Raw genomic sequence first — 17,444 nt, forward strand, 5'->3', positions numbered from 1 at the left:
CTTGGTAAGATTTTTGCACCTTAGAAGTGTATGCAATTCAAGTTAAGCGGCAAACAATTATGTAGGCGCTATTAGACGCCACAAAATCTTTGACGTAACGGCGAGCTCACGCGGAAACTTGAAAGCGGTACCGCCACCTGTATTTTATTTCTGCGCATTTTCAGCTTAGTCGACGTCTTATTATCCGCCATGTTGGTGTAGTGGTTATGGTGCTCGACTGCTGAGCCGAACGCAGCGGGATCGAATCCCGGCGGCGGCGGCCACGTTTTCAATAGGCTTGTGTACTTAGACTTAGGTGCATGTTCAAGCACCTCAGGTGTGCTAAATTTTGTGCTCATATCGTGCTGTTGGGACGTTAAACCCCATTAAAAATGACAATAACGTCATCTTGCGATCAAAATTGTCATTTCGTTGTGACATTGCAATGTGACCTTGCAATTAACTGTCGCGTCGCTTAATTTGCTGCAGTTGGGGTAATTCGGTCAGCCCACAGTTTTAAAACAATTACGACACGACTTAATTTACGTACGTGGCTATTCCATGATGTAAGTCACGTTATCTGTTGAATTCCGGTTATTGAAAATAAGGAGAGAATATTTACCAACTTCTAAAACAACAAGGGTGGGCGCTAAACTTATATTAGAGAGATGTAAATCGCTTTACAAAACAACCCGTTGGGCAGTTTCTATCTTACTATTTATTAAGCATTATTGCTTTTCAGCTTACTACTCATGCCGCGAAATGCAAAAAAAATGAATATGAATAGATATAACGTCAATGGTCATATGAATCGATATAACGCGAAAGTGAAACGCGTCTTGACAGATATAGCGGATTCTTTATATTGCATCGACATATGAGAGCTTGTACAATGTCTATTGGTGTTTGGCACATATAACACCGCTTGATGTACGTGTGCCTACGTTGACGCCTAGTGGCACATCTCCGTCCCGACGACTAACGCCAATCTGATACGACATTCGCTGAAGTCTTCCGTATTTAAATTCTCAGCGCAAGATAGGCCCTTTCTCCTTATCCTTGGCCACACCTGCTGGTCTGCCAAGATAATCGAGCCTGATATAAAGGTTGCTCTTCTTTCCCCATCGGATGTCGGCCTGTTTTTACATCAAATGCAGGTCAGCGATACATGCTGTCCGAAGTGCCCGACTTGCCCGACGATGCCCTAACGAGAGTCATGTTTTGGGAGCTACGGCACTAAAATGGGTCTTCTGAAGCCTCCCGACTCTCTTCGTATCACAGGCGACGTCTCCAAAAACTGGCAGCTATTTATGCAAGAGCTATTACCGTAGTGAAACCCCAAGACAGACCTCTAAGCGATGCTGCAAAGACGACACTACTGCTGACATTCGCCGGTAAAGAACGTCTCGAAATCTCTAACAATTTCGTTTTTAATAAAGGTGAGAAGATTACAAGACCGTCGTAGAGAAGTTTGATGACTACTGGAGCGCAAAGACAATGAAGTGTACGAGCGGTATGTTTTGCGGAAGAGAATGCAGGCACCAGGGGAGACGTTCGAACACTTTGTACGCGACGCGGGGAAGCAGGCCCAGCAATGCAATTTCGAAGGGTTGGCCGACTCCATGATCCGCAATCCAACAATAATTGGAATCCATAATGAGCCTTTAGGCACGAAGCTTCCCCAAGACAACGAGCTAACAATCGTCAAAGCGGTGCAAATGTGCAAGGCATTCGAAGCGGCAGCTGTTTTAAACAGGCGTTTAAAGGGGTCATGAAGCACCCCTTGGGCTGATTGAAAAAACACATCCTGCGGAAAGCTGACACGGCTATGAACTGCTCTGCCAAATATTACAGTCGTGCGCCCCGCGTAATGGCCACAAGCGGAGCGCGAAGTTGCCGTTTCCCCAGGCACCCTCTTTTCAAACAGAGGCTGGTTCTCACTCTCGTCGGTGGGCGGGGCGTCTGTCCGCTGTACGTCGCAAAGACATAGCATGCTTATTGGCCGATAGCCGACGTAAATCGAGAGCGGCGTTCGGATCAGATGCGCTTCTTGCCGCGGAATGCCGCCACTTGCCGGCGCCGCACTCCCGCAAGCGAATCATAGCGGGAGAGCGATCGCGTTTCATGACGCGCGCTGGCGTAACTTCTTTCCCCCATGCCATCCCTCCCTGTCTAGCTTCCAGTGCGCTCGTCGGCACGAGAAAAGAGAGAAAGCGCTGGGAGCGTGCGCCAAACCCCCGTAACTCCGCTGATTCTTTACGGATTCGAGAAATTTTTGCGGCAATCGATTCGGGAGGCAGTACACTCCGATACTGAGGCCATTAGATCATTACTTGGAAAAGTGGTTCATGACCCCTTTAAAAAGTGAGCTTGAAGTTCGCAAACAAGTTGGATTACCACTGAATGTAGAGAAGTGCAATGTGGGCGTCGAATAAATTGAAATTTCAGGTGATGTGGTCTCTGAAAACCGGCGACTACCGATAAACGTTGAGTACAGCGATATTTCCAAGTTCATTCCTTCATTAACAGAAAAGACGCCTTATGTGTGCAGTTTACTTAAGCATGAAGCAATTTTTGAATGGGTCCAAGCAACGCAAAATAATGGGCAGAAATATGCGAACGCCTAAGCAGGGGGCCAGTTCTGTCAATTTTCGACGTTCTAAATGAAAATTCAGTTTCACCGCAAGGGCGAAGCAATGAATGCGATAGCAAGAAAAGCGGCCCGTGATGGACGCGCTGCTACGCTGCAGAAACACCTGCCCCCCCGGCAGCAACTACCGAGCAAGCAGACAGCGGAAGGGCAAGGTTCTCCCTGCGCAAATATTAGAAGAAGCGAGCGAGCTCGCCGACGACTTTTAAATCCGCCCGTTGCGCTCCTCGCGCCATCTCGCTGGTAATAAAGAACCGCTTATAAGCGCCTGCCGTTTCTGAGTACTCAGTAAAGGGTGTGTACATCACGCTGAAGGATCTGCGTTTTGTGGCGTAGTGGTTAGCGTCACGCGCTGCGGAGCAAGAAGTCACTGGTTCGATTCCGCGCTTCGGAAGCATTTTTCTAAATTATTTCTCTTTGGGACTTATATATATACATACTTATACATATACGGTGCATGACGCCGGCACGGCTACCGCAAAAACCAGCCGAGACTTTCCATATAATCGCTATCGCAATAAAACAAAGGTGACGTCAGACGCGTCACTGGATGGTATGGGCACGACCCCTCTAGAACGTCATGACGATAGCTGGCATCCTGTGGCGTACGCATCCAGAACCCTTTCTTCAGTAGAAAAACGCTGCACTCAGATTGAAAAAAAAAGTTCTGGCGGTGACGTTCGGATATAAGAAATTTCATCACCTCATCGACGGCCGCAAGGTACCGTTGGACGCCGACCACCACCCACTGACACTATCGCTAAAAATCAATCGGAGAAATGCCGCCCATACTTCAAAGGTTCATCCTACGGTTATTAAAATATGATTTCACTATGCAATACATTCCAGGAAAGCAGCTCACCCTGGCGGACATGCTTTCAAGCGCGGCAGTCCGCGATCGACACAGAGAGTGACGCTGCAGGTGAGGAAGACATCGAAATACACGCCATGAGTGCGCTAGATTTTGTAACCGATGTCACACTAAAGCGGCCTGAAGACGCACCGGATCAGGACCCTTACCTGTGTCGAGTAAAGGAGAGTATATATGCCGGCGATAGCATATAGGGTGAGTTCAAACCATTTGTCAGCAAAATTTCTGTCATCAAAGGAGTTCTTCTAAAAGGCAGCAAAGTAATCAAGCCTGCGCGCATGCGAAGGCAAATTCTAGAACGCATTCATCAAGGCCCCATGGGCCAGTACAAATGCAAAGCAAAAGCGAGAAGCGTATTTTGGCCAGGCAATAATGACGAAATTGCTGCTATGACTCAAAATTATGAGGTATGCAGACGCCACGCATACAGCCAACCGGCAGAATCATTAATCATGAGACCACCACCTGAATACCCGTGGTATCGCGTTGGTATCGCTCTATTCCAGTATGGGGAGAAATCCTATCTATCCGCGTATGACGCTCTGTGGAACTTTCCAGAAACTGCAAAGCTGGAGGACACGCCATCGGCAACGGTCATCAGCAAACTGGGAGCCATATTTGCAAGATATAGAATCCCGGTAAATGTGTGGAGCGACAATGTATCCCAGTTTGTAAGACGAGAATTTTGCCTATCCGTAGACAAGTAGGACTTTCGACATGTGACATCGAGTCCAGAGTTTCCTTGTTCCAACGGCTTGGCGGAAATGGCAGTTCAAGTGGTGAAAGAGATTCTCAAGAAAACGAGCGAAGCAGGCAAAGATGTCTGGCTGGGTCTCCTGAGTTACCGTTCGACGCCTCTGGAAGTTGGGCGGTCACCCGAAGAATGGTTGCAAGGAAGACAACTGAGGTCAACCTTGCCAGATTTCAACGTCGAAGAGAAGGTGAAAGTGCAAACGCACAACCAGTGTGATCGCTCAAAAGGGCCGCTTCCACCCCTTGAAATAGGTCAAGTCGCGAGGAGAAAGCAGAAAGCTTGGTCGCAGAAATCCCAAGTTATTGGTCAGATGCACCCGAGATCGTACAAATTTCTAACCCAGGGAAAGAAGCTCATAACCCTATAAGAAAACTCAGTGGCACTGTCCCAGTGCCATACATGATTATTGGACCTGTGTGGCGCTCGGTACTGGGACGCTGGCACGCTACACGAGGCACGCTGGACGCTGGAGCGCTGCACACAGGGACACCCGTTACGGGCCGAAACCGGATTTTTAAATTGTTTTTGAAAACTACGGCCATGCGCAGATCATAAATAGGGCTGAAACACAAGCACTGCGACCAAAGAAACAACTCAACAAAAAAAAAAAAAACGAGCGAGCGAGCGAGCGGGAGTCAAACGCAGCACCTCGACGCACCGTGCATTCTGAGTCTAACACGTTACGGCTACGCCACACCTGTAAGACGAGACTCAGTCTCTTTTTTCTTCATGTTATAACTACTTCCGGTAGTTAGAGAAAGCGCGCGCTCTCGACAGATGATTGCTTTAGCGTATACGTACGTCCGTCGCTTAACTAAAGCTAAGGCTAGATATGTGTAGGACATAGAACACAATAATATTTTGAACATATTCGATAAGTTTTTCTTTTGACTTGTCGCGAGCAAAGTTTATACCTATTCCACCTAGCACCCCCAGTTTTTTTGCCAATGTGCTCCTAGTGTTCCCAGTGCGCGGGTAGACACTGTACAGCGTGGCCAGTGCCTCCCAGTGCGCTGTAAGACACTGGGCCAAGGGGTACAGTATTCCGAGTGTCTTTCAGCGCACTGTAGGCGGCACTGGCCACGCTGTGCAGCCTGTCCCAGCGCCTCCTTGCGCGTTGTGGTACACTGGGACACACTGTACAGCGTTTCCAGTGCCACCCAGTATGATGAAAGGCACCGGGAGGCAGTGGAAACGCTGTTTTTCTGGTAGGGTAGGCGGAACAGACAACATCTATTACCCACAAAGGAAACTTTCAACACCGATGTTCTTGGTGACCTCAGCGACGATTACGTTCGTCACCCCACGCCGGCTACACCAGTGAATCCCGCTGCGTCCGCTCTGCTGCAGCGTCCGCTCTGCTGCCAAGAAGATTAAGTAGTCAGAGACGGCCTCCCACGCGGCTTCAATACGACCGTAACTAAACAAGTGCCTTGAACACTGCTCCTATTGTGATACTTTTCGCCGTTTTTTGTGCAGAATAAAGTTGTATCGCCATGTGATAAGATATGCGCCTAAGTCTTCTGTATTTTAGTTACTCAGCGCACGATAGGCCCTTTGTCTTCGTCCTTGGCCACACGTGTTGGCCTGCCTATATAATCGAGCCTCAAAGAAAGGTTGCTCTTCTTTCGTTCATCGGATGCCGGCCTGTTTCTACATCAAATGCAGCTCAACGATACAACCCTGACGTTTTAAAAATATACTTGAACATCGTATATGTTGTATCCCGTGCAAAGATAGCATCAACAAGCACTGGTACTCGTTATGCACACCTTCAAAGCGTCGTGAAACGCGAAATGAAACACGTCGTGCCTCCTGTCTCACCTCTAGCCTGAACGTTATTTTTCACAGGGCGAGCGGGAACGCGGCGCGACAGCCAGGCGAGCGCCGAAGAATTATTTTTCGATATGAATAGATGCTATGAGCGAGGCTCGGGCTAAAGCCGTGTGTTATAGCGTCTACATAGCGTCTTATAGCGGTGTGTTATAGCGTCTACAAAATTACACTTCTCCCATTGGAATCAGGTCATATGGGACATTCGTAGCAACGGCGATTTGCTGGAGCAAATCGAGGAGACCAAGAATTACGGAACTATACCGCTCCCAGAAGGCGACACCATCCGAAGAACCAAGGGCCCTGTGAGGGGAAAGTGTGAGAGATACAAAATTTGCAGTCGCTCAGCTCGGCGAAGCCAGGATATATGTAGCGTTAGCTAAGGTTCAGATGGTTATTCTTAGCATTCCTGCTTTTCAAGATTATCCGATTTTCTGCACCGCTTAGCAGCATTTGCGCACTTCTTCTCCATGGCTATACCACACTGGAAAACGCCAGCCAACTGGTCTGACCAATGGCTGATCTCCCAATCCTTCCATTTTTCTTCTCCTCCGCCTCCTCCTCCCTATATGTATACCCCCACTGATACGTCGGCTTATGCGCGCGAAATGAGAGGCGCTATCAAGTGGCTCCTTCGCAGCGTGAGACGGCCACTGCGCAATGGAGGCGCACACCTGGAAGCGGTCCGGCGCCAATGCGTCTGCCACAGCTAAGACGTCACTCCTTTGGAATTCGCAGACAGGCAAAGTGCGCGCGGCGGCGGCGTCTCCGGTGCGCCAGCTGTGCGCCGTTTGTGGCCACTGCTCCTCGCACATGCGCAGCACGGCTATCAAACTGCCACGCGAAACTGCTCCGCCTCGACCAGTGTAGCTAACGCTAGAAAAATTGGCGCAGGCGCAGGCGAAGTATGTAAGAAATGGTGCGAAACTTTATTGTACAAATACGCAGAACAGAAATCTCCCACCGGCATATATTGCAGGTGAAGATCCAGGGTCTGTATATACGCGATGGCCGGTGAACCGTTGTGCAGCGCGAGCAGTCGGTTATCTCAATGAATAAATTCGCTAGCAGACGATGCCTGCGCTGGCGTTGTCGCTCACGGGCGAACACGCGTTATTGTTCCATGCCAGCTGGTAGCTCAGCGTTCATCACAGAAACAGGTTTTCTGTGATGTCAACGCGCGCTGTTCGTTCGCTCTCACCACACGGCCAACGCTGAGGTGTCGGCGCCCTCTCTTGCGCTCAATCAAGTGGACCATTCCGACGGCCGACAGCGATGCACACCGCGGCAGTAGACGGCGATGCACGATGCCCGCCGGTGGGCATCGTGGTCGTATTGAGGACGTATTGCAATAGAGGTCGTATTGCAGAATTTTTAGGGGCGAAGCTCCTTAAAGCGGCACCTGTTCGTCCCTCGTAGTGCGTAACCAGTCTTAACGCTAGGACCAGATCTTGACCTCCAAGGTGGTGCCGGTGGGAGATTTCTCCTGTGCGTTGTTGAACAACAAAAAATTCGCAGCGTCCTCGTTAACTAAAAGCCGAATTCTTCTGTCTCTCATTCCCCATTAGCAGCCATTGGCATGTTCCAGTAGGAAACGTTAGGAGAAGTAGAAGTGTAAGTGTTAGCTAAAAGCCGACTTCTTCTGTCTCTCATTCCCAATAGCAGCCATTGTTTACCTCCAAGGTAGTGCCTGGTGAGATTTCTCCTGTGCGTGATTAAACAATGAAAATTTTGTTCAAAACGCCGTTGATTGATGAAATAAACCAACGAAAGACGCCAGATTTTTTCTAAAAGCAAAACGAAAAGACGCCAGCGGCTTAACGAAAGACGCCAGATGTTTTCTAAAGCAATGGTTTTATAAGCAATGAAAATTCACAGCGTACATGTAAAATTAAAGTGAGCTGCAAGTCGTCATAACTCTCATCGAACCTTTAGTATAAACGCGCCCGATCTCACGTCGGTGATGATGTACTGGGCAGAATTCACGGAAGATTCACGGTTTACCGATGAACCTCCGCAGCTTCGCCCACTCATCATCATTCACTCCGTGGATATGCTGTTTTTTACCTCTATAGAAGTAATTATAACGTCTACAAAACAAACACAGCTTCTAGAAAGGTTTGTATAGTTTCGCGCATGTACTCTCTGCTTGATAAGAAAATCCCATTAGGCAGCACAGTCTTCCTTCATATAATTGAAAACAAGAATGGAAATCATGGGCAAATATTTTCCCCTTAACATGCCTACAAATAATTTTGGTATTGCCAACAGAAGCAGCTATCAGATTATTTCAAACTCCTGAATTATTCTCTGTGTAAATATTCACAGTAGTCTTGCAAAATTTTCCGCGAATAAATGTTATGTCAATTAAAACGTGTCAAGTTCCCAAACGCGAAGCAAAGCCACAGGTATATAAATCTTTTTTTCAGGTATATAAACATCATTCTGTTTGACGTTGAAGAAAGTATTTATTTTGTGATTGCCACAATTATTGAACTAAATGGTAAAATAATAGGAGCGCAATTAAAGAGACAAATATTTACTGGCACCATAAGCGTGTACTCATCGACTATTGGAAACGTTTAACAAAACAGTATTCAAAAAATTAGTTTGAATGCCACTTTGCATTTACGTCACCCTAAGAAAGAGAGCGACGCAAATGAGTGCAAGCCGCGCAGATTTCTCAAATAAATAAGCAAAAACCACAGTGCTCAGAGAGGGCTTATGGCTGGAAATTCGCCTTGCGTTTCAGCGATACCATCATAAGCACACTATTTAAATATACATTGACATTATTCATAAAATTGGTGACATTTTTTTCTTTGAAATTACGAGCCATTCAGACTATTGCAGGATGCAGCCGCATTTTAATTACTTATGCAATGAGGCTTCTGTAGAATATTGGGCGTTGCACAACTACCTGCTTCTTTCTAAGCGCCTTGATTGAAATAAAGATTTAACTCAGATTATTTGCAAGTGTGTATCCGTTTCTTGAATGTTATGTTATCCTCTTTTCAGCCTTCGAGTCCTCTACGTCTGGACACTGTCGTCCTTGGTGCAGCATCGGTAAGTGTTTTATCTCAATACAAAATTTGCGGTCGGAGGTGTAAAAGATAAATATACATATAATCTACATGGTATATATTGAAAATTGGACGCACTGCACAAGAGAAAACAAATACTTTGGCATTAAAAATGTACGATCTATAAGCAAGTACGTGCGATTGACATTAGCACACAGGCACAAGACGACACCCCCCAAAGATACGCCACAGAAGTCATTAAAGCGATGTTTCGATTCAGCGTCATCAACAACTTTCTGTACGAAGAGGCAACACAAGAAAGAGCAGAGGACAAAGCCCTGCTCTCAACAGCCATGTATCATTGCGTCAAAGACTTCTTTTGCGGTAAAAGAGACAATCGGCAATTGTAAACGGCAGAGGCGGAAAAGAGTAGGACATTCGATCACAAGAGCGCACTAGTTCAACTGCAAAAAAATTCTATATTGCGTGCTGTAGAACGTTGGTGAAATATCATTGATCTTATGCGAATATGGTAGCCGCATAAGAAATGATTCCGATAACTCTCGCGCGGCAATGTCACACGTCATTTTCAACGCAACACGCCTTGAGCAGAACACAACATTATCGCATTTTCCAGTGTAGTGCTAAACGAGGGGCAGCACCAGTAGGCACAGCCACTCAGAGGTCGCTAATGTCTGTATACAAAGGCGTTGGTGTCAGAACAGTCGCTTCGTGAGCTACAATTCGAATAATAATAATGTTTGGGGCTCTACATTCCAAAACCAGGATGTGAGAACCACGCGCTACATAACCTGCGTATGCCCATTTTTTTTCTTCTTGATTTCCATCAAGTACCTTGATCTAGCGGGTGTGATGCACACGTGTGCATAGCAGCCGTTCATTCCCTGACCTACTCTGCTCCGTTCTTGCCACTTAAGGTGACACCACTTTCCATTGAGCCTCTACAATTATATAACATCAATAAAACAGCATTCAACGAGCACGACGTGACTCCTTGCAGCGAAGTCATAATACAAAGACGTCTACAACATTATTGAACACCAAATGCAGAGGAAAGACGACCGGTACATTTTGTTCTTGTAAAGCCAACAATGTGAAGCCGTAACCACTAAGGGCAGAAAACCGGGTCACTATTGATCAACAGAGCACATTCATAGAACAGAATTTAGTGTACAAAAGTATCCGCTGTGCACAGTTATTGAAGAAATATTGGCCCGTTGTAAAGTATATAGCTGAATAAAAATGTCTCGCAAACTCTACGGTGATATTGGTACGGCCCCTTCCCAGAAGAGTAGTCAATTTTAACGCAGCATGTCTCTTGAAAATTGTACTGTGCTTTGCTAAATAATTCCGAGTTCCAATGGGTACAGACCACTCATCAACTTTAAAGCGATTAGTAACATACCGCCGTGTCTGGCATATATTGCCGTGCACCAACGTTTCAATATTTCCATCTGACCGTTTCACGTGAAACGCTGTTACACGTGTCCTGCGCCAGGCCGGCACAGCCCTCGCCGGCTGCATCATGATTGTTTTGGACACAATAATAATGACAACAGAAAATAATGCCAATGAAAGTATAGGGGATGTTATTTGCAGTAATCAGGATATAAATGTGGAGCAAGTAAAGTGGTCGAAAAGTTAACTTGCCGTCGGCTGCGACTGAACCTGCGACCTATGAATGACACGTCCGATGCTCTGAGCTACGGCGTTGGCCATCCTCCCGTCCGCTTTATGGGGTATATATGTGCAATATAAACATATAAGTATTAGTCAGTGCCGATCAAAGACATAGCGGAGAGTGTGGAGCACTCTTCTGCATCACGTAGCACGTGATCTTTTTACGAGCTGGCTACTGGCCAACAATCCCTCGCATACTACCTGAAGGCATCAAGTCTGACAGAGCAAGAGCCTTGCTGTGAATAAGGGAAACAAGATGACTTTTATGGGCTCGTTTTTAGATACAATAATAATGAGAAATAACCGGCAATAAGTCCAAGGAAAGTATAGCGGATGCTATTTGTAGTAATTAGGATATAAATGTCGAGAAAGTAAAGGGGACGAAAAGTTAACTTGCCTTCGGCCGGGACCGCACCTGCGACCTTTGAATGACACGTCCTATGCTCTACCACTGAGCTACGGCGTCGGTCATCCTCCCATCCACTTTATGAGGTATATATGTGCATTTAAACCTCGATGTATTAGTCAGTGCGTATCGCAGCCATACCGGCGAGTATGGAACACTCTTTTTAATGTACACGGGCCTAAAAAATTCTCGCCTCCCTCTAAAATGAAGCGCCACGACTCTTGATTCCAGCAAAGCTCATACTTCAAAAGAAGCACTGGTAACTACAGTTGGGCGAAGAATACAATCACCACTTCGCCCCCGCGAACTTCAACCAAAAATTTCGTGATTCTAAGCAACGGATCAAGTGCAGATGTGAAGCCTCAAAAATAAATCAGGTCGTGGGGTTCAGCGCACTCCTAAAATTTTTAACATATGGTACAACACGTCCGATGAAAAAGGGACACATTTTTCGTCTGCATTATCAATAACAATATTTTGATTGTTTACATTTTGACCACAAATTATTTTGGTATATTCAATTTGCAGCCTAATGTCACCTAACGTTGCAATTGAGTTCGCGTTTGTTATAGTACTGTTAATTGCGTTTTTTATACTTTACTTTTTCTCTGACACTGTGCTTGTCAGCATACATTTTCCTTGTTCTTTGTGATATCCTCTTTCCAGCCTAAATCCCCCTCAAGTCCCCAAAATGTCCGTCCTGATGGAAGTCCGGCAAGTGTTTATTCTAGTGCAAAAGTTATGGCTGTTTGTTTTAGCTCAATAGCGTTAGAGAGCTCGCTTCGCAGAAATATTGATGAGGGCGTCGGCATGGTTAGTTGTGAGCGAGAAAACGAGATAGATGCTGATGAAGCAAAAAAAAGAAACTTTGGTTTTCGTGGGAACCGAACGCAGGTACTTCTGCCTGGCATGCAGGGGCTCAGCCACGGCGCCATGCCATATGAATGCAATGTAGCGCGGGGAGTGTCCTTAACGTATGTAATATTGACGCGTGGTAGGCTGGTAACCGTAGTGGCCAGCCCCTTGAAAGAGAACAACAAAGCTTTTGGGCGTCGGCCTTGTTCTAGAGTAAACGTTCCGGTTTTGAATCTTCGCCCTGTGTCTTTTCCATCTATCAGTAAGGCTAGTGGCATTTTCTGGTGGAGGTGCTGGGTACGGTAGATGATATGGTCTCCAGAGCCTACCTCAGACGCAAGCCCGCCGAATAGTCCGACCGAGCTTACCCTTGTGCACGTACGTACCAGTCGTCGTCTCCAGGGCTTTCAGCCACAGCACAGTTTGCAACCTCAACGCACGCGAACTATGAATCAAACACCTCCTAATGCTACCGTTAACGCTACCAAGCACCAGCGCAGCTCGTCGTCAACCAAACCAGGACGCCGAAGACATTTCACGCAGCTGCTTTCTAGGATGCCGACGACTCGCTTGAGCACTTCGACCGGGTTGCCATCATCAAGGACTGGACCCAAGAGCGTAATCTTCGCTATGTGTACTGCGCTCTCGAAGATTCAGCAAAAACAATGTTAGAAAACCATGAGGCAACGCTAACGTCGTGGAATGAGTTTCGTCGGCAGTTCCTCAGCACCTTTGCCAGAGTGGACAGGAAGGACAGAGCTTAGTGTGCGATGGAGGCCAGAGTCCAAGGCCCAAACGAAAGGGTAACAACATACGTAGAGGACATAGATCGGCTTTTCAGGCATGCGGACTCCTATATGACTGAAGCCAAGAAAGTTCGTCACCTGATGCGGGGTGTCAAGGAAGAAATTTTGCCGGCCTCATTCGAGACCCGCCTGCGACACTTGCGGAGTTCCACGATGAAGCCACTGCCATGGAGAGAGCCCTTCAACACCGTGCCAGGCAGCATAACCGCGATGTCGTGCAATCAAACGAGGTCGCTTCTATCACTCTCGGCAAAGACATCGGCTCCTTGCGAGGGCTCATCAGGGCTGTCATCAAGGAGGAACTACAAAAGATGCAGGTGACTGCTCCGCCTATATGGCAGCTCTCCGTTGCGGAGATAGTTCGCGCCGAGGTACATCATGCTGTCCACGCTCCCCAACACAGCGAGGTGCCACAACAATGGCAGTGCGTCGAGATGAGCTACGTGGAAGCAGTCCGTCGTCCTCCACCGAGCAGTACTCCCGGCGTGGTGCACCCCGCTCAGCAAATGGAAGTCGGCTACAGTCCTCGCAACCCACCGTTCATCGCCGAAGCAAGACCAAGGAAAAGCGATGTTGGCACACGCCGCACCACAGGCCCCGTTGTTTTCATTGTGGGGAAGCCACGCACATCTACCGAACGTGTTCTTACCGCCGTGTCGGTCTCCGTGGTTTTTCGCCGAATGCCCCTCGCCCGCGACCTGGTGAGTGACCACTGGAAATAGAGAACTTCATCTTGAATCGTTGCAACGTGGAGCATCGATGGCATGAGTCCCGTTCATCATCTCCTGCTCGTTATAGGTCCCCAAGCCCAGCCTTTTCACGCGGCGCTTCGATAAGCCGCTCACCCAGTCCTGCAGGTCGGGAAAACTGAGTTCAGCGACCTCCGGAGGTGAGGCTGCTGATGCACTGACTATCCTGCAGACTGCACTGAATATCCTTCATTACGACGACACCGACGACAGAAAAGACACACAGACGCAGCCAGAAGTGGTAACGACGAAGTAACGGCGCTAATCGATACTGGAACAGACACTTCAGTTATGAGCATGGACCTTACCTGCAAGCTGAAGAAGGTCTCTACACAGTGGACCGGCTCGCAGATTCGGACGGCAGGAGGCCATGTTCTAACTCCGCGGGGAGATGCACAGCACGAGTAAGCATTCGTGGGTTTACGTATCTGGGAGATTTCATGATACCGCCGAATTGCTCGAGGGACATAATTCTCAGAATAGACTTCGTGCAGGCTAACGGAGCTGTGATTAACTTGCAAGAATCGCAGGTAGCGTTTTCCACGGCGTACGCCTTAGCGCGTAGCACTTCTGACAGTTATGCCAATGCCTTGAGGATTGTCGACGACAACGTCGCGTTACCGCCGAAGAGTAGCGTATTGACCCTGGTAACCTGCGACGTATTCGACGAATATGACGACTATGAAGGCATTGACCAGGCAAAGATTCCTCTGTTGGTCAAACGGAACAGTTCTGCTGACAAACTTCAGTAATGAATTTCAGCACGTTCGTCAAGGCACCGCTGTCGCCCTCCTCAGCGGTATCGCCGACTTCTCCGACATCGGTACGTTAGAGTTGATTTCATCGGATGCAGTAACTTCTGCTAATCTAGGCAGCCGCATTCACGTTAATGCTGGCTTGTCAGATGCGCAAAAGAAGAGCCTGCTATGCATTATTACAGACTTCTCGGGTGGCGTTTCCGCAGCATCGAAAGTTCAGCGCAATTCCGTGACCAAACACCGCATTGTTACGGAAGAGTGGGCGCGGCCTCTTCGCCAGCATCTATACCCTGTGTCCCAAATGAGAGGGAGGCAATTAAGCGTCAAATTCAGGAAATACTGACTGATGACGTCATTCAACCGTCTACAAGTCGGTGGACGTCACCTGTGGTACTAGCAAAGAAAAAAGACAACACACTTCGCTTCTGCGCTGACCACCGACGACTTAACAGAGTCACCAAACGCGATGTTTATACCCTGCCGCGGATTGATGATGCCTTGGACCGTATACGCATTGCTCAGTTCTTTACATCATTAGACCGCAAGTCAGGGTACTGGCAAATTGAGGCTGACGAGGGCGACCGTTAGAAAACTGCGTTCGTGACTCCTGACGGTCTATACGAATTTAAAGTACTGCCTCTCGGTCTCTGTTCCGCTCCCGCCACATTTCAAAGAATGATGAACACTGTGCTCACTGGTCTAAAGTGACAGACGTGTAGTATATACGTCGTTGTGTTCTCAAGCACGTTCGGCGAACACCTCACACGGCTAAAAAGCGTACTCACAGCAATACACAAGGCAAACCTGACTATCAAGCCCGAGAAGTGCTGCTTTTGCTACCAGGAACTCAAGTTTCTCGGCCACGTGGTGAGCCCTGACGGTGTTCGACCAGATCCAGACACGCTGACTGCCGTTGCCGAGTTTCCTCGTCTTGAAGACAAGAAGGCTGTTCAGCGGTTCCTTAGCCTTTGCGCCTACTACCATCGTTTCGTTGAAGGATTCTCCAAAATTGCGGAACCTCTTACCAGAACCAGACGGAAGAACAACAACAAGCCTTCGTAAAGTTACGCAAGCGACTTCAAACAGCTCCAGTCCTGGCATGTTTTGACGATTCTGCGGAAACTTAGGTTCAGACGGACGCCAGAAACGCAAGACTCGGAGCTATTCTAGTACAATGGCAGGACGGCGCAGAACGTGTGATCGCTTACGCGAGCCGCAGTCTCACAAAAGCAAAGGCCAACTGCTCTACCACGGAAAACGAGTGCTTAGCAGTCGTTTGGGCCATCAGCAAGTTTCGACCCTATCTGTACGGTCGGCCATTTCGAGCGGTCAGTGACCACCATTCGCTTTGTTGGCTTCCCAATCTCCAAGATCCATCAGGCCGCCTCGCTCGTTGGAGCCTTCGTCTTCAAGAGTACGACATCACTGTCGTCTACCGACTCGGACATAAGCATACCGATGCTGACTGCCTATCGCGTGCCTCTATTCCCGTGACATCATCTGCCATGGAAGAAAGTTTGCAGTGTCTTGGCTTCGTCGACGTGGTGCGGATGGCACAACATCAACGTGAGGACACTGAGCTGCTTCCAGTCACCCGCTATCGTCATGGAGCTGACGTTGTCGTCCCACGCCCGCTCTCACAAGGAGTGACATTGTATTGCCTACGGAACAATGTTCTCTACAAGAAAAATTTCTAGAACAGCCAGGAAACTTTTCTCCTTGTCGTTTCGACGGCACTGCGTGGGGAAGTTTTGCAGGCGTGCCACGACGACTACTCTGCTGGTCACTTAGGCTTTGCGAGGACATGAGCGCGCATACGCGAAAAATACTTCTGGCCACAGCTATATTCGTCAGTTCAGCGCTATGTCAGGACCTGCCGTGACTGTCAGAGGCGTAAAGTTCCACTCGTCAAGCCTGCCCGCTTCCTCCAGCCTTTGGATCCGCCTCCAGTGCCCTTCCAGCAAGTGGGAATGGATCTTCTCGGTCCATTTCCTACGTCATCCTCGGAAAACAAATGGATAATCGTCGCTACCGACTATCTAACTCGCTATGCGGAGACCGCATGGCGAGCATCCGCAGTTGCCCTGTGTCCAGGGCAGCTGCGGTCAAAGTCGCCAGATTCTTCGTCCACGACATCGTGTTGCGTCACGGTGCACCTACTGTTCTCATCACTGATCGCGGTGCAGCATTTACTGCGGAGCTATTGCAACACGTCGCCAAGCTAACGCACACCAACCACCGCAAGACCACAGCCTATCATCCCCAAACCAACGGTTTGACGGAGCGATTAAACAGTACACTGGCCGACATGCTGTCTATGTACGTGGATGTGGAGCACAAAACGTGGGATGAAATTTTGCCGTATGTGACGTTTGCTTATAATACAGCTGTGCAAGAGACCAACGAGCGTACACCATTCGAGCTTGTTTACGGACGTCGCGTCACAACACCGTTAGACGCCATGCTCCCAATAGACCACGACACGAGCAGAAATGACAGCGTTGACGACTTCATTCAGAAAGCCGAGGAAGCTCGCCAGCTTGCTCGGAACCGCATTCGCACGCAGCAGGACAACGACGCTCGCCGTTACAACATGGGCCGACGGAACGTTCATTACCAGCTGGGTGACTACGTGTGGGTGTGGACACCTATCCGACATAGTGGGCTCTCGGAGTTGTTACGATGCTATACTGGCCCTTACCAAGTTGTGCGCTGCCACAGTGATCTGAATTACGAGATGGTGCCCCAAAGCTCTGACCCGAGTTTGAGCCGCCGACGTCCACGTGCTGAGGCTGTTCACGTCGTACGGATGACGCCATACCATTTCCGCGAGTGATAACTGACACTTCGAAGCCTCTTCGAATATTGTACTGAGTTACCTTGGTTTTTTGTGTCCTTCATGGTACCACCTTTCTCCATAGTGCTCTCCTCTTGCACCCTGAACCCATCGAAGAGGGGGGGAATTGACGCGAGGTAGGCTGACAACTGCAGTGGCCAGCCTCTTGAAAGAGAACAATTAAGTTGATCGGTTAGCGCGCGCTTTTGGGTGTCGGCCTTTT

The 17,444-nt window shown here is 48.4% G+C and overlaps 1 protein-coding gene across 16 annotated transcripts in view; it reads left to right on the top strand.

Annotated features, from left to right (window-relative positions):
* LOC119374702 (cuticle collagen 2C) overlaps window positions 1–17,444 on the top strand; it is a 256,546-nt gene that overhangs the window by 111,857 nt on the left and 127,245 nt on the right. For 13 of the 16 annotated variants that reach the window (XM_037644880.1, XM_049411049.1, XM_049411050.1 and 10 more), the window contains one exon: window positions 9,106–9,153. The exons of the other annotated variants lie outside the window; for them this stretch is intronic. In XM_037644880.1, coding sequence (XP_037500808.1) covers window positions 9,106–9,153 — 48 coding nt within the window. The remainder of the gene's footprint in view (window positions 1–9,105; window positions 9,154–17,444) is intronic. 16 annotated transcript variants of the gene reach the window in all.

The sequence above is a fragment of the Rhipicephalus sanguineus genome, chromosome 11 (assembly GCF_013339695.2).
Source record: "Rhipicephalus sanguineus isolate Rsan-2018 chromosome 11, BIME_Rsan_1.4, whole genome shotgun sequence".
Taxonomy (NCBI): Eukaryota; Metazoa; Arthropoda; class Arachnida; order Ixodida; family Ixodidae; genus Rhipicephalus; species Rhipicephalus sanguineus.